This window comes from Schistocerca piceifrons, chromosome X (assembly GCF_021461385.2).
Source record: "Schistocerca piceifrons isolate TAMUIC-IGC-003096 chromosome X, iqSchPice1.1, whole genome shotgun sequence".
In the NCBI taxonomy this organism is placed as follows: Eukaryota; Metazoa; Arthropoda; class Insecta; order Orthoptera; family Acrididae; genus Schistocerca; species Schistocerca piceifrons.
The window spans coordinates 756149050-756174433 of NC_060149.1; the positions used below are offsets into that span (position 1 = coordinate 756149050).

A 25384-nucleotide genomic window follows, 5' to 3' on the forward strand; every position below is an offset into this window, starting at 1 on the left:
ATCCCAATTGTTGTGTTGCGAATTTACATAATAACTTAACATCTTAGCTATTGTATGATGAACTCTCTCAGTCCGACCATTAGCCTGTGGGTGTAACGCGCTCGTTCTCAATTTCTTTACATGCAACAACTTGTGTAGCTGTTTCATCAAATTAGACATAAAGTTTGTCCCTTTATCTGTAATTATAGTTTCAAGTGTTCCGAATTTCAATATCTATTGATGTACCATTGCGCGAGCCACTGTTTCGGCTCACTGGTCCGGAATAGCTGTCATAGACACATAGCGCGAAAAGTGATCTATTATTGTTAAAACATAGCGATTACCCACTGGTGTTTGCACAAACGGTCCCAAGATGTCTACGCCAAGTAATTGGAGAGGTCTGTCCGCTTCCGGTAGTTGTTGCAACACAATTTTCTGATGACTCATTTCCGCCCGTTGAGCACACGGAATGCAATTCTTTACATACTGATCGACATCTTGCCTACCTGCTGACCACCAATAACTCTATGCTACCCTCTTTTCCGTTGCTCTTCGACCCGAATGACCAGAAAACATAGAATTATGTGCTTGCCTTAAAATTTCGCTTCGCAATTTTTCTGGTACGACTATGCGTGGACCGTTCCTAGTTTTACGGTACAATATCCCGTCTTCCACGATGAACTGTTGCTGCGAGGTAAATCGTTGATAATCTGTGCCGGCGGTTTGTGCCTCCACCCATTCGTTCTCATTTATTCCTGTACATTCCATGGCACATACTTTACGACTCAGACCATCCGCGTTTCCATGCGATTTACCCGGTCGATGAATCACTTCAAAATCGTAATCACTAAGATGCAAACCCCACTTAGCTAATCTACTCGTTGGGTCTTTAAGCCCTAACAACCACTTAAGTGCTGCATGGTCAGTAATCACCTTGAAACGTCGTCCACACAAATAACACCGGAAATAGGTTATTCCGAAAATTAATGCCAATAACTCTTTCTCGGTTGTTGGGTAATTTTTTCTGCATTGTTTAGCTGTCTGGAAGCATATGCTATCAGGTGTTCCTTCCCATCTATTTCCTGAGATAATACAATACCCAAAGCAAAATTGCTATAGTCACGAGATAATATAAACTGTTTACTAAAATCTGGAAAAGCCAAAACCAGACTAGATGTTAACAAATTTTTTAACTCTTGAAAAGCCTCTTCGCATTCTGTGACCAGTGAAATTTTTCTCCCTTCTTCAACAACTGCGTGAGGGGCCTTGCAATTTCCGCAAATTTCGGAATATACCTCCTGTAAAAATTGCTGAGACATAAATAAGACTGCAACTCTTTTACTTTTGTACATGTTGGAAAATTCATTACCGCCTCTACAAGTTTTGAATCCGTGAGGACACCCTCCTGTCCTATAATATGACCTAAATAACGGACTTCTTGCAACAAAAAATGACATTTTTCCATATGAAGAGTTAACTGCGCTGCTTTCACACGATCGAAAACTTCGCGCAAACGGCGCACATGTTCTTGCACGTCCTATGAGAAAACAATTCTGTCGTCCAAATATGCCATACACTGATTAGGTTGCAGCCCTCGTAACACGCTATCTAGTAACTGTTGGAAGGTTGCCGGAGCATTTTTGAGTCCGAAAGGCATTCGCCGATACTGAAAGTGACCTGTAGGTGTTGAAAAAGCTGTCTTTGGTCGGTCTTCTGGGGCGACCTCCAACTGGTGGTGCCCGCTTCGAAGATCCAAGGTCGTGAAGTACCGACACTGACCCGAATTATCCAGAGTTTCAGTGATATTAGGCATTGGGTATGCATCCAATACTATTTTTTGATTCAGGAAACGATAAACACAACAAAAACGATATGCCTTGAGTCCACATCAGGTGATTTTTTACCCACTATTACTACAGGAGCGGACCACGGACTACTACTGGTTTCTATTATCCCATCCCTAAGCTGTTGATTAATAAATTCTTCCATTACAGGCTGTCAACTTTTTGGAACCCGATATGGACGTTGATACACCGGTGCTTCATTCCCAGTGGGGATGTAATGCTGAACTAACGGTGTGGCGGGCAGTGGACCATGAGAATTAAATAACTCTTTAAATTCCGTCAAAAGGTTCTCCATGACTTCCCTTTCTTGCCCTTCTAAATGTGCTACTTTAGCCCTCAGTGTCCCATCCGACCACATCTGAAACATTTTATTTCTGCATTAAACACTGCTTTCCTGTCCCGCGTCTTTGTTCCTGCTTCAACTTCTTCTTACGCCACAGCGATTCTGACTGCCTCATTGACAGTCTTAGGGAATTCCATCCTAATCTTGCGGGAGGTTTCGGGTTGTATTCTCCGCAAAAATGCGTCTAGTGCCCTCTGCTCAGCTTCCTGCAGAATGGCTTCATTATTCCTATCAGAATCTGTTAGCTCATAGGTATTAACACTAATTTTTCGAATTCAATCTACAAAAGCTTCTATTGATTCCCCATTCCTTTGATACATTCTATTCAATTGTTCCCGATAATATTTAGACTATTTTTCCTCCAATACCTTTCCAGCAACCCTTTTTTGAATACTTCAAATGTCCGAGCATCCCTTAATTCTTTATGGAATGTAACGTACGCTCTGGCATCCCCAGATACTTTCAACTTAGCCACATTCAAAAGTGTTTCTGCACCCCAATTTCCCAATTTAGCGGCCGTGCTAAGGTCCTAAAAAAAAAAAACCATAACATCCTCCGCAGCCTTTCCCGATAAAGGGGTGACCAAAGGCACAGCGTTAGTGTCAAGAATTACTGCATTAAGAGGAAACTGTTCTTTGCTCACTTCTTTTGACCGAGCAAGCTCTATCTCTAATTCCGACACTCGCTCAATTAGCTGCTGAATAGCCGCCTCGGCTGACACAGACTGCTCCATCACTACCAGCTATCGAATCAAGGCTACAGTAAGCCCAGAAAGAAGAACAGTAAGGGAAGATGGACTATGCTACAGGTTCAGACAAACCACCAAACGAAAAATTGGCACTTACTTGTCATGTTGCAGGAGTTGCTGATCCATTGTTGCCCTTCTCAGGTACCACATACCCTCATCGATTACCAGCCACAATTTCCTCCAAATCCAGGGAGAAGACCACTACTGTCACCAATTGTAACAGGAGTGTGTGAAGCACAGGTTGCCCGACTGACACCCCTTGCAACAGGATGACCGGAGCCGGTGACATGGTCGGGGTTGTAGAGCGTGGCTGGGTAGAAGAAAGTGGCTGTTTTTAGCAATCTTCCTCTTTATTGTTGGTTCTTCCAATACATTTTCCGGTAGCCCAGCCCCACCGCTCGTGTCGTGGTGGAGACGTGCTGAAGCACGCAGTCCGGGGAACGCGACGCTGCGATCGGTCAGCGGCTGTGCAGGTGGTAGGAGGTTAACAGCACGAGGCCTGGGCCAGTTCGCAGATGCGGCAGCTCGTGACAACGCCGGAAGTCGCTCGTGCAGCAGCGGGCAACGCCCTCCGCCGGCCAGTCCTCAGGGACAGCGTCACTGATGACGACGACGTGACAGCGATCGAACGCCCAATCGGTCGAACCGAATGCCAACGCCCACCTCTGATGCCCTTAAATAGTGCAGGCTGTTGCTGAATCCGCCGGTTACGAGGCGGCGTGTTTATTAGAAGGTTCTCGATGAGTTGGCTAACGCAACCGCGCCACACGCGGCCCGCACCTACATAATTCTGCTAAAGCTGTGTTCTGATGACTGCCACACATGTACACACATACCGACGCTCGTTGCAAAACTGTGTCACCTGCATAACGCGCCGGCCAGCCTTCGTCCGCCGTTAGGGGAGGATGTGCTGCACACTCGTCTACGAGCAATAAAATCTTCCGGCCTCCTGCACCCATTTTCGCATCGACACTTCGAAGCCAGCTTTCGAAAGCTTTTGTCGTAATCCACGATTTCTTGTTACTCGTGTATTTTGTGGGAAACGTTACAATGTTCTTAAAACAACGGGGCCTGGCAAATTTCCCGATCGTAAGTGGGGGGAGTTTCTCAAAAAATATGGTTCAAATGGCTCTGAGCACTATGGGACTTAACTTCTGACGTCATCAGTCCCCTAGAACTTAGAACTACTTAAACCTAACTAACCTAAGGACATCACACACACCCATGCGCGAGGCAGGACTCGAACCTGCGACCGTAGCGGTCGCGCGACTCCAGACTGTAGCGCCTAGAACCGCTTGGCCACTCCGGCCGGCGGAGTTTCTCACTCCCATCACTGTTAGCACATAACAGCACTGTTACACGTTGTTCACTTTGTTTTCCTCCGTGGCAGTTCTCGCCTTTGAATGCCATTGTGCGGTCAGGCATTACATTGTAAAACAAGCCCGTCTCATCCGCACCGAAAATGTTTTTAGGAGCATATTGGGATGTCAGTTTTTTCAAACGGGTTTCCTTCCTATCTCGCACTGTCTCAGGTTCGACACCTTTGCTTTCGCCACATACATTCTGACAGCTGATGCCATGTCTTACCTTAAATTTGTGCAGGCAACCTGATGAAGCACTGAAATTTTCCACACCGAGTCGAATTGCAAATTCATTTGCTTTTTCACAAAGCATTGGGCTGCTAATAGGAATGCCTTCTGCTCTATGTTGTCTGAACCACTGCAACAAACAATCTTCCGCGTCTTCATATTTCCCGCCCTGAATGGGTGTCCGCTTACTAGTAGAAATTCCGAACACACATGCACTATCTTCAATTTCCTTTGCCTTTGCTACTACAAAATTTAAAGTAGACGCACAGATTTATATTTCTTTGACATTATCCACTCGCTTTCGATTACTATTTTCCTTCATGACTCTCAAAATTCGTAGCTTTTCAGCGATAGTAATGCTTTTCGTTTTTCTTCCACTTATGTTACCAGTTCTAAAAATAATTAGAAATACAATAATACGGTACTATAGCCTATGCAGTATGAGGTGTGGTGAGTTTCGGGATTCCCGGGTGACATGCAACAATTCTTGTCCAGTTGTGCCCTAGTTCAGCAGAAGTCGTGTAATTTCTGGAAAACAAATGAGTGCTACAACTACTACCAACCTTCCATATGGCTATCACCAGTGCCGTAATAGTAAGCTTTATTCGTTATACTGTACTTTCCAATACTGTACAGCCTCTGTATAACATCTGGTTTTTGTGACGACTCTATTATTGCAGTTTATACTGTTGTTGCGTATCTGTCAATCGATAAAACAATCTCAAGTCTGTCACGTTAAAAATTAAGTGTTAGTTGGATTCGGATGCTGGCAACAAAGTGATTTTCTAGTTGGCAACCGCGGTGCCGTGTTAATAATTGGAGCTTAGGCCGGTATTATACTATCAAATTTTCTTTGTCGTGGGGCAAAAGGCGGCATTACAGTGTCATCAAATATTTCGTCAAAGTTCCTTCATAACGGCCGACGACGACTTAATACTGTTCTCTGCAGTTCAATTTTACTTTCGGTATGGGGGGGTGTAGTGTGCTGATGTTGGCAACACCATCTGCATATAACGCAAATGTTTTGTTATGAAATGTTCATTTTACGAGTAAACTAATTTACTTAGCGGACAAGGGTACATACAAGAATCTGTCAACCATAGAGCAAGAACAGATTTAATTATTCACTTCTTGGTGAAATGAATTCCCAGCAATGAATGGTCGTTGCCAACATCAACACACTACGCTACCAATGCCATAAGTAAAATTATACCTGGTCTGCAATTGCCTGCCCTCCAGTTGCATTTGCAAGAGAAGCAGAAGAAAAGGAATCATACTTGGGTGAAGCCGTGGACTTCACGGCGAGATGCGAAAGATATACAACAAAATTTGCTACGGGAGCTGCAGGTCGAGGACGTAAAGTTGCATGAAAATCCTTTTGGGAATGAACGAGAGTACATTTCAATATGTGCTCAAGGAAGTGGCTCCTCTTATTACGAAGCTGAACACTCTCCTACGAAACGCTACACCCGCAAAAGACAGACTTACCGCAATACTGCGATTTCTAGCAACTCTGCTGGCCGCTGTGGCCGATCGGTTCTAGGAGCTTCAGTCCAGAACCACGCTGCTTCTGCGGTCGCAGGTTCGAATCCTGCCTCGGGCATGGAAGTGTGTGATGTCCTTAGGTTAGTTAGGTTTACGTAGTTCTACATCTAGGGGACTCATGACGTCAGATGTTAAGTCCCATAGTGCTTAGAGCCATTTGAACCATCTGAACCATCTAGCTACTCTAGTTTACATTACCGGTATAGCGCTCTTATGCTGCAGTGCACATTGACGAAAATAATACCAGAAACGTTTGAAACTATTTATTACGCACTGAAGGAGGAATATGCGAAGGCAAATAAATTTAATACTTACTGCAGTCATAAAAAAATTTTATTTCCAGGGAAGTTGTAGATTTTCTCCTTTATATTCTCGGGGATATATCCTGGCCGTATTTCAAGACTAATAGTATCCGCATTATTTTTATAGCTCTCACTTTTTATTCTGTTTTTGTCTTCGGGATGTCGTAAGCTACACAGTGCTTCATCTGCCCCGAATATTTCTATCAATTTTGTTATATATGCGACGCTCCATGTAAATTTGGGAGTTATATTGATAAACATTATCTAAATCTAAGGCGAGGTGCTAGATTTGATAAAAGAAAATTTGACAATTGCCTAACTTTGACAAAGTTTCTTATTACACTATCAAATTTTGTTATAGTCTAACATCGGCCTTACCAATCCACTTCCCGGCAACCCACTCTGAAACACTGCATCATAACTTGTGCACACTGTGGATATTTCGCCGGGACACGAAAAAAAGTATAAGTGAGAAAAACTTATAGGTGGAAAACGTATAAATGAAGTTTTACTGTAATCATTTCCCTTCCTACACTGAGGTGACAAAGCCATGGGACAGCGGTATGCATACATACAGATGGCGGCAGTATCGTGTACACAAAGTATAAAAGGGTAGTGCATTGGCGGATCAGTCATTTGTACTCATGTGATTCACATGAAAAGATTTCTGACGTAATTACGACCGCGCGACGTGAATTAACAGGCTGTGATCGCGGAATGGTTGTTGGAGCTAGACGCATGGGACATTCCATTACGGAAATCGTTAGGGAATTTAATATTCCGAGATCCACAGTGTCAAGAGTGTGCGTAGAATACACAGTTTCAGGCATTACCTCCCACCACGAACAGCGGCCGACGGCCTTCACTGAACGACTGAGGGCAGCGGCGTTTGCGTAGAGTTGTCAGTGCTAACAGACAAGCAACACTGCGTAAATAACCGCAGAAGTCAAAGTGGGACGTACGACGAACGTATAGGTCAGGACAGTGCGACGAAATTCGTCATTAATGGTCTATGGTAGCAGAAACCCGACACGAGTGCGTTTGCGAACAGCACGACATCGCCTGCAGCCCCTCTCCTGAGCTCGTGATCATATGGGCTATGCCCTAGACAACTAGAAAACCGTGGCCTGGTCAGATGATTCCCGATTTCTGTTGGTAAGACCTGACGGTAGGGTTCGAGTGTGGTGCAGACCCCCACGAAGCTACGGACGCAGGTCGTCAACAAGGTATGTGCAACTTCCTGGTAGTTTAAAACTGTGTGCCGGACCGAGACTCGAACTCGGGACCTTTGCCTTTCGTGGGCAAGTGCTCTACCATCTGAGCTACCCAAGCACGACGCACGGCCAGTCCTCACAGCCTTACTTCTGCCAGTACCTCGTCTCCTACCTTCCAAACTTTTACTTCCTGGCCGTGAGTCGTGCTTGGGTAGCTCAGATGGTAGAGCGCTTGCCCACGAAAGGCAAAGGTCCCGAGTTCGAGTCTCGGTCCGGCACACAGTTTTAATCTGCCAGGAAGTTTCATATCAGCGCACACTCCGCTGCAGAGTGAAAATCTCATTCTGGAAGGTATGTGCAAGTTGGCAGTGGCTCCATAATGAGGTGGGCTGTGTTTACACGGGATGGACTGCGTCCTCTGGTTCAGATGTACCTATAATTGACTGGAGATGGTTACGTTCGATTGCTTGGAGACCCTTTGCAGCCATTAATGGGGTACATGTTTCTAAACAATGATGACTTGAGTCCATACCACGTCGAGTTGCTGCCCTACACCAGGCAAAAGAAGGTCCGACACGATATTAGATGGTATTCTATGATTTTTGCCACCTCGGTGCACTTGCTAATATTATTTATTAAAAAAGGATTTTCAACTGCTATATTGGAATGAAACTGTGTTAGTTATTTTTGTAATACAGAGGACGGTCCGTAGGCTACATGACAGAAACTGAAGCTGCTGTATTTATTGTAAACGACAACGTTTTCTTCTGCCTTTACACCAGTGAAGTTTTATGGTGGCATCTACTATTGCGAGTTTGTTTGCTTATTACTCACTAAAAATGTATGTTGAGTAGAATGGATCATTGATAATGTAGTGTTTTTCTTATTTACGTTAATCAGTTTGATTCTGCAATTTCCTTATATTTTAGCACTGAAGATAGCTATTTATAATCGATATCTGAATATACAAGAATACCAGGAAACCAATGAGGTAGCGAGTGATTGCTCTGTTTCTACCCTTCCTTATAATAGTCTACGGTCATTGCGCACAATGGTTACTTATGAAATAAAAGGCAGAGGAACGAACTTTTCGTCTGTGATATACGGCTACGAATAGTGGATAATGAAAAAGGCTGTCCGTGGAAGAATTCATGCACTTGAACCAATCTGATGGAGAAGTGTGGTCACAGTAAGGATTTCAGTTGCAGTAGATCCCCATCAACCATCTGACGTTGCCGTTGGTGGAGTGGCTTGCGTGACTCAGCGCTACAATTAGCCGTACCGTGTGTGCAACCACAACAGAGGGGTATCTGTTGAGAGGCCAGACAAACGGGTGGTTCCTGCAGAGGGGCAGCAGCCTTTCCAGTAGTTGCTGGGGCAACAGTCTGGATGATTGACCGATCTTCCTTCTAACGTCAACCAAAACGGCCTTGCTGTGCTGGTACAGTGAACGGCTGAAAGCAAGGGGAAACTGAGGCAGTAATTTTTCCCGAGGGCATACAGCTCTACTGTATGGTTAAATGATAGTGGCATATTTTTGGGTAAAATACTCCGGAGGTCAAATAGTCCTCCATTCGAATCTGCGGGCGGGGACTACTCAAGAGGATGTCATCAGAAGAAACAAAACTGGCGTCCTACATGTCGGAGCGTGGAATGTTAGATCCCTTAACCCGCCAGATAGGTTAGAAATTTTAAAAAGGGAAATGGATAGGTTAAAGGTAGATACAGTGGGAAGAAGTGAAGTTTGGTGAAAGGAGGAACAGGACTTCTTTTTAGGTGAATATAGGATTATAAATACAAAATCAAATGGGGGTAATGCAGGAGCAGGTTTAATAATGAATAAGAAAATAGGAATGCAGGTAAGCTATTATGAACAGCACGGTGAACGCATTATCATAGCCAAGTAAACATGGAGCCTACGCCCGTCACAGTTTGTACGCCAGCTAGTTCCGCAGGTCATGTAGAGAATGAAGAAATATATGATAAGATGGAAGAAATTTTTAGATAGTTAAAGGAGACGAAAATATCATTGGGTTAGGGGACTGGAATTTGACATTAGGAAAAGGAAGAGAAGGAAGAGACCATGGACTGGGGTAAAGGAATGAAAGAGCAAGCTGCCTGGTAGAATTTTGTAAATAGCATAATATCATAATCACTAACACTTGGTTAAAGAATCATGAAATAAGTTTGTATACGTGGATGAGACCTAGAGACACTGTAAGGTTTCAGACTGATTATATAATCGTAAGACAAAGATTTCGGAACCAGCCTCTAAATTGTAAAACATTTCCAGGGCAGATGTGGACTCTGCCCGTAATTTATTGGTTATGAACAGTAGATAAAAACTGAAGGAATATCAAAAAGGTAGGATATTAAATGGATGGAACCTGCATAAATTGAAAGAACCAGAGGTTGTTGAGAGTTTCAGAGGGAGCATTAGCCAACGATTGACTAGAATAAGGGAAAGGAATTCAGTAGAAGACGAATGGTTAGATTTGAGAGATGGAATAGTGAAGGCACTAGAGGATCAAACAGGTAAAAAGACAAAGCCTAGAAGAAATCCTTCGATATGACAGAAGATATTGAGTTAAGCTGATCAAAAGAGAAAGTATAAAAATGCAGCCAATGAGGTATTCTAAAGGGAAAACAAACTTCTAAAAAATGAGATTACATGAAGAGCAAATGTAAGAATTTAGAAGCGTATTTCACTAGGTGAAGGATAGACACCGCCTACAGGAAAATTAAAGCGGCTTTTGGAGAAATATCAAGTGCTCAGATAGAAAGATAGTACTGACAATATTATGGAAAGGGAAGAGCACGTAGATGAGATAGCGGATACGATACTGCGAGAGTTTGACAGAGCAGTGAAATACCTAACTCTAAACAAGGCCCATGGAGTAGACAACAATCCGTCTGAACTACTGATAGCTCTGGGAGAGCCAACCATGACAAAACTATTCCATCTGGTGTACATGATGTATAACACAGACGAAATACTCTCAGACTTCAAGAAGAATGTAACACTTCCATTTCCAAAGAAAGTTTGTGCTCATGTGAATATTACAGAACTATCAGTTGAAACAATCATGGTTGCAAAATATGAAGACACATTCGTTATAGAAGAATGGAAAAACTGGTAACAGCCGACCTCAGGAGAATTCAGTTTGGAACATGCAAGGCAATACTGACTCGACGACTTCTCTTAGAAGATAGGTTAAGGAAAGAAAATGGTTCAAATGGCACTAAGCACTATGGGACTTAACATCTGAGGTCCTCAGTCCCCTAGACTTAGAACTACGTAAACCTAACAAACCTGAGGACATCACACACATCCATGCCCGAGGCAGGATTCGAAGCTGCGACCGTAGCAGCAGCGCGGTTCCGGACTGAAGCGCCTAGAACCGCTCAACGGCCGCGGTTAAGGAAAGACAAAACTACATTTACAGTATTTGTAGACTTAGAGAAAGCTTTTGACAATGTTGACTGGAATACCCTCTTTGAAATTGTGAAGGTGGCAGGGCTAAAAGAGTGTGAGCGAAAGGCTGTTTACAATTTGTACAGGAACCAGACAAATGTTATAAGAGTGAAGAGCATGAAAGGGAAGCAGTGGTTGAGAAGAGAGTGAGACAGAGTTGTAGTATGTCCCAGATATTATTCAATCTGTACATTGAGCAAGCAGTACAGGAAACCAAAGGAAAATTTGGAGAAGGAATTAAAGTTCGGGGAGAAGAAATGAAAATTTTGAGATTTTCCGATGACATAATAATTCTGTCAGAGATAGCAAGGGACTTGGAAGAGCAGTTGAATGGAATGGACTGTCAAGAGAGGAGGATATAAGGTGAACATCAACAAAAGCAAAACAATGATTATGGAATGTAGTCGAATAAAATTATATGATGCTGATGGCACTGGATTAGGAAACGAGACACTAAAATTAGTAAATGAATTTTACTATTTGGGCAGAAAATTAACTGATGAGGGCCAAGTAGAGAGGATATAAAATGTAGACTGACAATGGCAAGAAAAGCCTTTTGAAGAACAGAAATCTGTTAACATCGAATATAGATTTAAGTATCAGGAAGTCTTTTCTGAAGGTATCTGTGTGATGTATGGACATGTGTGGACGAGAAACGTGGACGATAAACATTTTAGACAAGAAGAGAATAGATGCTTTTGAAATGTGGTGCTACAGAAGCATGCTGAAGATTATATAGGTAGATCACGTAACTAATGAGGAGGTACTGAGCAGAGACAATAAATGTTCGGCACAACTTGATTAAAAGACGGGTTCTGTTGACAGGACACATCCTCAGACAACAAGGGATTACCGGTGTAGTACTTAAGGGAGGTGTGGGGGGTACAAATCATGGCGGTTGACCAAGAGACGAATACAGTAAGCAGATTCGGAAAGATGTGGGTTATAGTAGTTATTCAGGCATGAAGGGGCTTGCACAGGATATAATAGCAGCTAGACCTACATGAAACCAGTCTTCGGACTGAAGACCACAATAACTAAGAAACGAATAACGATAGCCCACTGGGAGGTTGAATTTTGGGCCGTAAGCAAAAGTAGTTTGACCAAATTACGCACAGAAAAAATCCACTACAGGAGTGTCTTACGCCCGCAGTTGTTAATAGGGAAAGGAACAGAAAACGGCTGAGCAGAATACTGGTTGACCTAATTAAGGTAGTAACTAGCCTTTACGTGGATCCTCCCCAGGAAGCAACACGAAACCAAGGAAACTGTTGAACATTCTTTCACTATGTTGCGGAGAGCCTTAGGTAACTTAAAAAGTGTCAGAAAATGCTGTGATTGTTTTATGAAATTGATACTATGGTTTCGCTGAAATCTCAAACCAGTTAGCTTTGCGTATTCCCTAACTATATGAAAGTGGCTTACAAGCTCCTTGAGAGCGGACTATCGTAATTTTATATGGATTCAGTGCCCTTTAACAAAACCGCAGGAAACGTTGAAAATGTAGCTACAAAAATATAGCTTATAAGATAAAGAGCCCACGTCACGTCAACGAAAGTATAGATTATATCTAAGTCACATTTCAATTGGAACAAAAAGTCTCTATGTATCGACTAGCCATGGATATGTTTGTCACTATCTTTCAGTATTGGCTTGACAATAGATTAATGATTGCACAATCTGTAGGGTGTAGTAAGTAGTCCAAGAGTAAGAGTATTTGCAATTAGTTGCGCAATGTTAGAGTGTGTGTTCGTTTATCATCTCTAGTGTCTTTTTATTAGTCTGTTTCTTTAGATAACATTCTTAAGACAGGCTTCTTTTCTTTACAGTTGTCCGGAATCCTATAGGTGGGTAACATTTCTGTTATATTCGTTATTACAAACTGCAGTATTGTTCGGTAGCCACTGCATGTGTTTGTGTATTTATTTATGTATACATTTTGAAAAAAAAATGCATGTTTGTAATTTTTAATGTATTAAATATCACTAATCCCTAAGCTCTAGGCGCTACGGTCTTGAACCGCGCGATCGCTACGGTCGCAGGCTCGAATCCTGCCTCGTGCATGGATGTGTGTGATGTCCTTAGGTTAGTTAGGTTTAAGTAGTTCTAAGTTCTAGGGGACTGATGACCTTAGAAGTTAAGTCCCATAGTACTGTGAGCCATTTGAACCATTTTTGAACCCTAAGTGATTTTCCGATATCGTTATACGGTGTGAGTCAATAACTATTGCCACCTAGAATAACTCCGAAAGTATGATAGGAGCTGAAACGTTTGTGGCACAAATGTTGCATGGGACAACGGGGGCCATAATATGAGGTTGGTTTTTTGTTGCTAGGTGGAGTCGCGTCGGAGATATGAAGGTCAACTTTTTTTTAAAAATGGGATGCTATATTTTGGCACTTGTTTTCTGATAGCGGCTATCGAGACGAATCCAATGATGTGTAATAGTAAGGTTTTTGAAGGTCAACGAAGGTCAAAAAGGTGGCATGAACGTCCATTTACAGATGAGTTATTACTCAGGGAACATACACGTTGAAAGCACCGATGATGGCTGTTAATCAGTTAAAATAGATTTGCAAAAGTAAATAAGGAAAACATGATCTTGCGACTGGGTGCTGCTTATTTGGTAATTTTATGGATTACGGTCGCTGCACAACTTGGGAACTATATGGAGCCCCCCATTCAGAAGAATGTGGTATCAACACGATGGGTGCCGGCACATTTTTCGCTGATGGCTAGAAATGAGCTGCAGAGACAATTCCCAAATTGTTGGATTGGACGCAGAGGAGATGTGTCGTGGCCGGCTCGTTCGCCGCACTTGATGCTTCTGGATTTTTTCTTGTGGGGATTCGGTAAAAGACATTGTTTATAAAGACGTTCCAACTATACCTGAAGATATGCGAGAGAGAATTGTCAGAGCATGTGCTTCGATAATTGCCGATGTGATAAGGAATGCCACCCAATCCAGGATAAGAAGATTGCAGCACTGCATTGATACGAGTGGTCATCACTTCGAATACCATCTGTAAATGGACGTTCATGCCACCTTTGTGACACTCGTTGACTTTCAAAGACCTTACTATTACACATCATTGGATTCGTCTCGATAGCAGCTATCAGAAAATAAGTACCAATCTATAGCATCCCATTTAGAAAAAACAAAGTTGACCTTCATATCTCTTTAGCGACCCCACCTAGCAACAAAAAACCAACGTCATATTATGGCCCCCGTTGTCGCATGCAACATTTGTCCCACAAATTTTTCAGCTCCTGTCATACTTCCAGAGTTATTCTCGGTGGCAATAGTTAGTGACTCACCCTGTATACTATTTTACCTTGACGTTCCACCAAATTTGGTATAGGATATCTCCAGTGCTTGCATTTTAATTCTCAATTACAGGACTTTATTGTATGTGTTGCAATTATTGGGTTACATTAATAACATTCTATAAGAAGATAGCTGACCCCAAGCTCATACATAGCATCATATGCTGGGTCTTTAAATAGATATAAAAAAAAGAATGCAAGTACAATAAATTAGATTTTTTAAAAGAGCGAAAGGCTGTGTGATTGCAGACAGGGTTAGAAGTGAAACAATAACATATGAAAAATTACTGCCTCAATAAAAGAATATGCCAGAATCAGTTAATCTGGAATGAGAATCTCTAGAAAGAATGGCCAATCGAAGTTTACTCATGGAACGTCAAAACTGTTGCATAATCAGGCAGAAAAGGGTGGGATCACGACGCAACAACTGGGTAAAGATACAGGCTACATTTTCTAATATTTAATGTGAGGAGGAGGAAAAAAAGAAGTATCTCCCTCAGGATGGCAGTAGTTTGGACTCAAAGCTTTTCTTCAACAATATCTCAACGTTCCTGTCCACAGATAAAGAACCAATGCTTCGCGTTTGCATAAAATCTTGTGTATTGGTTAGACTGGCCTACTGAAGTCAGTCGAACATATCGGGGTGTAATCGAAGGAAGTGTTCTGACAAGGGCTTACTACGCAAGAAAAATCCCGGAGATAGATGAACAACTATAAACACTTTTTTAGCAAAAGCAAAGTCGCTTCTCATTAACCCACAAGGGCTGTAGTTGATTAAATCACAGAAACCCACTCCTTTATCAATCGGAAAATCGTCAGACCGTCTTATAAATATGCATATAACCACTGACAAGTGTGAAATTAGAGGTTCGTAGTGAAACATTATCACGGTGAACTTAACAGTGAGTTCTGTTCCAGACAGGTCACTGTTAGGACGGCTGTCCGGAATCCACAATCACAATGAAAAACTCATGGCGCTGGAATCCGTTGACATCAAGGCTGCAGAGAGTTGCTCGTGGTGAAGTACCGGCTGCCAGAGGCGATGATTCCGCAATCCTGCGTTGACTTCAATTGGCCTGACTGTGACCGTGAGGCGTCCTAAATACAGTCGCAGTGGAAGGACACGACCAGGACTATTTTCGGCCACATGACCGCGGATGCAATAGCCGCGCCTCCTAGGCGATGGGGATGCCGCCTGTTGGTGAAGCGAGCACCTCAAATCGTAATGACGGCTGTCGGAGCTTCTCGGACAACAAACTGTTCATGTTGACATTCTTTGGAACTTTTTGTTTTGGCTTACGTTACGGTGGCACATAGAGGGTGGTTCAAAAATGGTTCAAATGGCTCTGAGCACTACGGGACTTAACAGATGAGGCCATCAGTCCCCTAGAACTTAGAACTACTTAAACCTAACTAACCTAAGGACGTCACACACATACATGCCCGAGGCAGGATTCGAACCTGCGACCGTAGCGGTCGCGCGGCTCCAGACTGAAGCGCCTAGAACCGCTCGGCCACTCCGGCCGGCATAGAGGGTAGTGTTTCAGCCATTAGTCTCACTGGCCTGTTATACTGATGGACTACACGTGCCGCCCGCCTTGTGGCCGAGCGGTTCTAGGCGCTTGAGTCTGGAACCGCGTGACCGCTACGGTCGCAGTTTCGAATCCCGCCTCGGGAATGGATGTGTGTGATGTCCTTAGGTTTAGTTCTAAGTTATAGCGGACTGATGACCTCAGATGTTAAGTCCCATAGTGCTCAGAGCCATTTGAACCATTTTTTTGAACTACACGTTCCAACACAGCATGTACCGGGTGGTTATAATTGAAGTGCAGCTGTTGACAGAGGTCCAGTGTGAACTGTAATTATCGGATGGCAGTGAAACTTGGTAGATATTTTAATGCGACAATGCGGAACAGATTGACAGTGGAAAAAAAAATTAGTTCCAATTTTGGCCACCAGGTGCAAATCTGGTGCTCTACACCGTTTGTATGACGGTATATCATCCGCACTGTCATTTGATAGGCCAGACATGAGTGAACAGTATGGCTATTGAGAAGAGAGACCGAGTGCTGCTAGTGAAACTGTTTTATGTGAACGGTACCAGTTGCTGTGTTACATTGGGAGAGTATCGCCAACTGAAAGGTCTGAGGAGAGGCCACATGTCATTAAATAGTTTAAAGAAGATGATAATAAAATTGGAAAACATTGCTGAGCTTGGTGTGGCCCTTGCAAGAGGAATGTGTCCTATCCCAGTGGAAATTATTGACAAGGTTGCTGTTACTGTAACTGACTATGCTGCATGTGTCCCAGACAGCGCTAGTGCTCGTGCAGTGTCACGAGAGAGGTCCATTCCTTGGTCAATAGTACGGAAAGTTTTTCTGTCTATTTTACACTGATACTCGTACAAGATCCTGACGCAACAGCAACTGAAACCTCATGATGAGCAGCAACGTTCTCAGTTTGCAGTTCGGTTTCTGGCAGGGATCAAAGTTGAGAACATGTGGCCGGGCAATATTCTATGGAGTAATGAGACACATTTTGCACTACAGGGTACGGTGAATATACAGAACTGCCGAATTTGGGCTACTGTTAAACCATGTGCCGTGAACGAATAGTCATTGCGCTCGTCGCATGTGACTGTGTGGTGTGGATTCACAAGCTCCTTTATTCTCGATTCGTTCTTCTTTGAAGATAATACACCCAGAGGGCCTTTCAGATGTACCGTGACGTCTGCACATTATCGAGACATCCTTGAACAGCATGTGATTCCTGCTTTGGAAGAGCGCAACTGTGTGGAAACCTCTGTCCTCATGCGAGATGGGATAACACCCCATGTTGGCTGCCCAGTGAAAGTTCTGCTTAATGGAACATCCCACGAACGTGATATCTCCAGAGGTTTTCCAGGTGCAGATCATATTATCTGAATCCAGGCGACTTTTGGCTCTGGCGGTATCTAAAAGAACGCGTTCACCAGGGACAGATTAGGTCTCTGCCTGATCTGAGAGCAAGTATACAGGAGCACCTTGCTCAGATTGAACTGGAACTGCTGCAAACAACAGTTGATAACGTCGTTCTACGTTTGGAACATCTCATCGACGTTTCAGATGTTCATACTGAACAAATTGTGTAAGCGATGGTTAACAATAACACCAACATTATGCTTTTCTCACTTGTTCGATCTTTTCTCCCACGTCCCATTTTTAATCCATTGCATATGGAAACATTTCTATACAGCTTTCTTGTACTCACAGCTCAGATTTCGACCTTGTGGCCAAAACTGGAACTAAATTTTTTCCGTGAATTTTATCCGTAATGGATGCAGTTGAATTGCCTGACTGTTCGTTTATATGGTGTAGAACAATAACCGCTACCAGGCACAATAGAAAATAATTTTATTTACTATAGAATCAGTTTCGGGGTTATGCCCATCTTCAGGTGGTTTTACATTCAATTCCATGTTTTAGTGCTCAGTGTTGGAGATCACTGTTCGAATATAAAATCTACTCTTGAGTAAATCGAGCAAACGTATAGGTGTGACGACCACGGCGGAAAGAGCCATCACTCCGACGTCATCTCAGACGCCGTCGCAATCTGTGCCACCGCGCGACCGTGGCGCGGGAAGCGGACAGCGGAGGGAGCGCGCCGCGGGCGGAGGGTATTTAAATCGGCCGCCGCCGCGACTGAACCCAGTTCCCTCTGAGCAGCCATAGCGTACGGATCTCCGTGCCGGCACGTTCACAGGAGCTCAGTCCGTCAGTTCACCTGATGATAGTGACATGTATGATCGCCGAAATTTTGTGCCCATTGGACACTGTAGACCGGCAGTACACCCGTGGATATTTTGATTATAAAATAATATGGTTACAACTAAATAGATTTAACTGAAACAACTGGAAGTCGGTAACCGAGATATGTTGTGAAGTATTATATTACTTACGTGCAGCTGGAGCATCTATGTCGTTTGCACATAAAATTCATAACACTTTTACAAAGGCATAATATTAATAACATCTGCTGTATCGAAGGCATAGCGTATCAAAGGCGTAGCATGGTAGTACCAGTATTTAGCATGATGTATAGTAACAGTTAATGCGTAAAAATCAATATATTATTGTAAAAATGTGAGGAATGTAGTGTGGAAACGACATGGATACCCCAGCTCTATGTAAGTACTATAATACATTATAAAACATGTTGCTTACCAATTTCCAATTGTTTCAGTTAGATGTATTTAGTCATCATCACATTATTTGTTTTTTATTTAAAAAGTGATTCCAACACTGAGTACGACCAAACCTGAAATCAGTCATACATTAAATAAAATCACCTTCAATTGTGACTGGCAGCGGATATTATTCTACACCCTATAAATTTTTTCCGATGTAAATCGGTTCCGCATTAACGCGTTGGAACATCTACCGAGTTTTTCTGCCATATGATAATTACAGCCGATTGGTTGGTTGTTTTGGGGAAAGAGATCAGACAGCGAGTTCATCGGTCTCATCGGATTAGGGAAGGATGGGGAAGGAAGTCGGCCGTGGCCTTTCAGAGGAACCATCCCGGCATTTACCTGGAGTGATTTAGGGAAATCGCGGAAAACCTAAATCAGGATGGCCGGACGCGGGATTGAACCGTCGTCCTCCCGAATGCGAGTCCAGTGTCTAACCACTGCGCCACCTCACTCGGTAATTACAGCCGACACTGGACCTCTTTGAGTAGCTGTACTTAAGTTACAATCACTCGACAACATGCGGAGGTTGCACAAAAATATGGAAACACCACGAGATGCTTGAACATAAATGCTGCTGCTAGTCAAGGCTGCAGGTTGCGCTGTTGTATTTGACCATGCACAGCAGTTGTGCATTGTCTTCTAATCAGAACAGTGTTGTTGAGAGTGATAAGTGGATTCAAACGTGGGGAAATTATTGGTTTTCATGTGGTGGGTGCTTTAATAACCAAGGCAGTCGATGTGTTTGAAGAGGCAACGTATCGAAGATTTGCATCGCATACAAAGAAAATGGAAAATATCATCCGCTAAGTCACAACACGGACGAAAGTCTGTGCTGGGTCATCGTGACAGACGGTCAAAAGTCACTGCAGAACTGAACGTTGAACTCGCGAAACCTGTCAACACCAAAACAACTCAAGAGAGTTCCTCAAGCTGGAAGTGAACATGTGCCGAAACCATAAAAAGTGGGCTATGCTGCAATGGTCCAACGGCCTTGCCGCAGTGGAAACACCCGTTCCCGCAAATCGCCGAAGTTAAGCGCTTTCGGGCTGGGCTAGCACTTTGATGGGTGACCATCCGGTCTACCGAGCGCTGTCGGCAAGCGGGGTGCACTCAGCCCTTGTGAGGCCAACTGAGGAGCTACTTGATTGAGAATTAGCGGCTCCGGTCTCGTAAACTGACATACGATCGAGAGAGCAGTGTGCTGACCACATGCCCCTCCATATCCGCATCCAGTGGCGCCTTTGGGACTAAGGATGACCGTACCGTTGGGCCTTCATGGCCTCTTCGGGAGGAGCTTAGTTTATGCTGCAATGGAAGAAAGTCATGTGGTCGGATTAGTCTTGATTCACACTGTTTCCAACTTCCAGTCAATTTTACATCTGGCATACGCCGTCCCAAGACCACAACACAGACTGCTTGCTGCCAAGAGTGAAAAAATGGCGTGGGTTCGGTGCTGATTTGGGCACCCATATCGGTGTATTCCATGAGCCAAATCTTTACTTTCCATGGTAGCATTACTATGAAGGATTATGTGACCGCCGGCGGTGGTGACCGAGCGGTTCTAGGCGCTTCAGTCCGGAACCGCGCGACTGCTACGGTCGCAGGTTCGAATCCAGCCACGGGCATGGATGTGTGTGATGTCGTTAGGTTAGTTAGGCTTAAGTAGTTCTAAGTTCTAGGGGACTGATGACCTCAGATGTTAAGTCCCATAGTGCTCAGAGCCATTTGAACCATTTTCGATTATGTGACCGTTTTGGCTGTTCAGATCCACCCTATGGTACAATATTTGTTCTCCAATGGAGATATACAGTATATACTAAGATGGTATCTGTTCTTTCGGACATGTCCGAAATAACAGATACCATCGGTGACCATGCAGCTCATTAGAATGAAATTACAATGAAATGAACACCCTCAGCTGCCATGTCAGCAGGAGATACCGGGTTCGAGTCTCGGTCGGGGCACACATTCTCATCTGTCCCCGTTGACGTATGTCAACGCCTGTAAGCAGCTGAGGGTGTTCATTTAATTGTAACTCCAATGGAGATGCTGTATAACAAGACGACACAACCTCTGTCCACACGGTTCGCATCGTCAAGGAGTGGTTCTGTGAATGTGAGGATTAATTGTCACATCTTCCCTGACCATCACAGTCACCAGATCTCATTATTATTCAACCTTTGTGATCAACTTTGGAGGAAGGTGCGTTATCGCTATCATCGTCCATCGTCGTTACCTGAACGTACCATTACTGTGCAGGAAGAATGGTTAATATCCTCTTGAAAACATTGAAGGACCTATATTTATCCATTTAGAGATAACTGGAAGCTGTTCTGAATGCCAACGGTTTTTCTACAGCGTATTAGGCATGATACTGTGTTACGTTTGTCGTGTTGCCATATTTTTGTGCTCCCTCTATATACAGGGTGAGTCACGAATGACGTAACATCCCTTTTTCTTCTCAAGAGGTTCCAGATATCGAACCAAGATTTCCACAAATGACAGTGTGCTGAGATGCATCTAATGTTTTGCACGGCTAACGCTATGAACTCTGGTTGTTGTTGTTGTTGTGGTCTTCAGTCCTGAGACTGGTTTGATGCAGCTCTCCATGCTACACTATCCTGTGCAAGCTTTTTCATCTTCCAGTACCTACTGCAACCTACATCCTTCTGAATCTGCTTAGTGTATTCATCTCTTGGTCTCCCTCTACGATTTTTACCCTCCACGCTGCCCTCCAATACTAAATTGGTGATCCCTTGATGCCTCAGAACATGTCCTACCAACCGATCCCTTCTTCTGGTCAAGTTGTGCCACAAACTTCTCTTCTCCCCAATCCTATACAATACTTCCTCATTAGTTATGTGATCTACCCATCTAATCTTCAGCATTCTTCTGTAGCACCACATTTCGAAACCTTCTATTCTCTTCTTGTCCAAACTATTTATCGTCCATGTTTCACTTCCATACATGGCTACACTCCATACGAATACTTTCAGAAATGACTTCCTGACACTTAAATCAATACTGGATGTTAACAAATTTCTCTTCTTCAGAAACGCTTTCCTTGCCATTGCCAGCCTACATTTTATATCCTCTCTACTTCGACCATTATCAGTTATTTTGCTCCCCAAATAGCAAAACTCCTTTACTACTTTAAGTGCCTCATTTCCTAATCTAATTCCCTCAGCATCACCCGACTTAATTAGGCTACATTCCATTATCCTTGTTTTGCTTTTGTTGATGTTCATCTTATATCCTCCTTTCAAGACACTGTCCATTCCATTCAACTGCTCTTCCAAGTCCTTTGCTGTCTCGGACAGAATTACAATGTCATCGGCGAACCTCAAAGTTTTTATTTCTTCTCCATGAATTTTAATACCTACTCCGAATTTTTCTTTTGTTTCCTTTACTGCTTGCTCAATATACAGATTGAACATCGGGGAGAGGCTACAACCCTGTCTTACTCCCTTCCCAACCACTGCTTCCCTTTCATGTCCCTCGACTCTTATAACTGCCATCTGGTTTCTGTACAACTCTGGTATCAACCGAGATATTGAAACAGGTATGGTTTTTTTGTTTACGAGTGAAATCTTGAAGAGAAAATTAAACTGATACAGCGCTTGTTAATATGGATGTTGGAAGCTTTCGCAAAAGAATCCGAGAAATGCATTGAAATTGGAAAGCAATGCGGCCAGAGTCGGGTACTGCAGTGGAAACACCGCAAAGAACATCTTTAATGCCAAGCTACGTCGTTATATGCACCAAGACAGACCTACGCTACTACGATCAAACTTCATTTCCTTCAAGATACAGATACAGGATCAGTTATGATTATCATATATAGAACTACGGGACATGCTAGCTTCTAGTGCATCAGATGGGGTTTAGGAAAGCTATCTCAAATTCGAGGTTTTTCTTGGAAATGCCTGAATGCTTCTTGAAGGTAAAACACCCGCTGTTGGACAAATGTATATACAGGTACTGCTCGAAATTGTGGTTGTATGGGATGCACTTCAAATGAACTAAACATTTTATTCAGAACGACTGACAACATGTCACCCGCAAAGCAAATACACTCCTGGAAATGGAAAAAAGAACACATTGACACCTGTGTGTCAGACCCACCATACTTGCTCCGGACACTGCGAGAGGGCTGTACAAGCAATGATCACACGCACGGCACAGCGGACGCACCAGGAACCGCGGTGTTGGCCGTCGAATGGCGCTAGCTGCGCAGCATTTGTGCACCGCCGCCGTCAGTGTCAGCCAGTTTGCCGTGGCATACGGAGCTCCATCGCAGTCTTTAACACTGGTAGCATGCCGCGACAGCGTGGACGTGAACCGTATGTGCAGTTGACGGACTTTGAGCGAGGGCGTATAGTGGGCATGCGGGAGGCCGGGTGGACGTACCGCCGAATTGCTCAACACGTGGGGCGTGAGGTCTCCACAGTACATCGATGTTGTCGCCAGTGGTCGGCGGAAGGTGCACGTGCCCGTCGACCTGGGACCGGACCGCAGCGACGCACAGATGCACGCCAAGACCGTAGGATCCTACGCAGTGCCGTAGGGGACCGCACCGCCACTTCCCAGCAAATTAGGGACACTGTTGCTCCTGGGGTATCGGCGAGGACCATTCGCAACCGTCTCCATGAAGCTGGGCTACGGTCCCGCACACCGTTAGGCCGTCTTCCGCTCACGCCCCAATATCGTGCAGCCCGCCTCCAGTGGTGTCGCGACAGGCGTGAATGGAGGGACGAATGGAGACGTGTCGTCTTCAGCGATGAGAGTCGCTTCTGCCTTGGTGCCAATGATGGTCGTATGTGTGTTTGGCGCCGTGCAGGTGAGCGCCACAATCAGGACTGCATACGACCGAGGCACACAGGGCCAACACCCGGCATCATGGTGTGGGGAGCGATCTCCTACACTGGCCGTACACCACTGGTGATCGTCGAGGGGACACTGAATAGTGCACGGTACATCCAAACCGTCATCGAACCCATCGTTCTACCATTCCTAGACCGGCAAGGGAATTTGCTGTTCCAACAGGACAATGCACGTCCGCATGGATCCCGTGCCACTCAACGTGCTCTAGAAGGTGTAAGTCAACTACCCTGGCCAGCAAGATCTCCGGATCTGTCCCCCATTGAGCATGTTTGGGACTGGATGAAGCGTCGTCTCACGCGGTCTGCACGTCCAGCACGAGCGCTGGTCCAACTGAGGCGCCAGGTGGAAATGGCATGGCAAGCCGTTCCACAGGACTACATCCAGCATCTCCACGATCGTCTCCATGGGAGAATAGCAGCCTGCATTGCTGCGAAAGGTGGATATACACTGTACTAGTGCCGACATTGTGCATGCTCTGTTGCCTGTGTCTATGTGCCTGTGGTTCTGTCAGTGTGATCATGTGATGTATCTGACCCCAGGAATGTGTCAATAAAGTTTCCCCTTCCTGGGACAATGAATTCACGCTGTTCTTATTTCAATTTCCAGTAGTGTATTTTCCTTAGCGAAAGATAGTTTCACACTGAAGCATGTGTTCAAATTGTTTACCATCGACTGCAAGACACATTTCAAAATTCCGTTCGAGAGATAAATGAAAAGTTGAAAGTACGTTAGATGGTATTTCGTTGCATACTGTGGCGCTTCGACGGCGCATATCACCTGGCGTAGTTGGGGCTTCATCATAGACGGCATCTTTCTTTGCTCCCCATAGAAGGACATCAAGAGGAGTGAAATCAGTGGCCATGGCCAGCCATTGTACTGCAGCATTCTCTTCTGTCCAACGCCCAGGAAACTTATCATTCAACATTTGTGTTCCAACCGCGAAGAGTGAGCTGGGCAGCCGTCGTATTGGAATCACATACACTGTCCCACATACACTGTTCTTCTAGAAGAACAGGTACGATGTTGGTAAGAAAGTGTGCTCATTTTTTTCCATTTGACACCACTGGAATGACGTAAGGTCCCACAATGGAATTTCCTATGTTGCTGCACCATACATTTACGGTTACGCTGACGAAGCCAGCGTGGATTTTCCACTTCCAAGTAGTGCAGGTTCAAATGGCTCTGAGCACTATGGGACTTAACATCTGAGGTCATCAGTCTCCTAGAACCTAGAACTACTTAAACCTAACTAACCTAAGGACATCACACATATCCATGCCCGAGGCAGGATTCGAACCTGCGACCGTAGCGGTCGCGCGGTTCCAGACTGAAGCGCCTAGAACCGCTCGGCCACAACGGTCGGCCCAAGTAGTGCAGGTTATGTAAATTTACATAACCGTGGTTAGTAAATGTTGCTTCGTTGGTAAAGAGCACACGTTGGAAAAGTGTAGTACTGCAGAGTACACCGATAAAATTCTATACGACGTTTGAAATCACGCCCTCCGAGTGCCTGATTTTGTGACAGATGACGAGGGTGGAATTTATGTCGATACAAGATGCAAATGACACTCGTCTGGATGTTTCCACATACAGGGTGACAATTATTGAGCTATATGAAAAAAGTAAATTAGTTACAAACTAAGGCCTGAACACACTTTATTCAACATGTAAACATCACTACAGGTATTCGGATTTAGGTTATGACATGTTCGATATGCCTGCCATCATTGGCAATGATGTGGCGCAGACGAATAGCGAAATTCCCCATGAGTCGCTGAAGTGTCGGAACATCGATGTTGTTGATGACTGGCTGTTTTCAGCTCAGCAATAGTTTAAGGTTATTACTGTACACCTTGTCTTTAATATAGCCCCATACAAAGGAGTTGCATGTGTTCAGATCTGG

General features: G+C 44.1%; 1 protein-coding gene across 4 annotated transcripts in view; it reads left to right on the plus strand.

The window, feature by feature from the left end:
- Positions 1-25384, plus strand: part of LOC124721230 (retinol dehydrogenase 13-like) — a 218733-nt gene that overhangs the window by 168154 nt on the left and 25195 nt on the right. For 3 of the 4 annotated variants that reach the window (XM_047246088.1, XM_047246086.1, XM_047246089.1), the window contains exon 6: positions 12869-12886. The exons of the other annotated variant lie outside the window; for it this stretch is intronic. In XM_047246088.1, coding sequence (XP_047102044.1) covers positions 12869-12886 — 18 coding nt within the window. The remainder of the gene's footprint in view (positions 1-12868; positions 12887-25384) is intronic. 4 annotated transcript variants of the gene reach the window in all.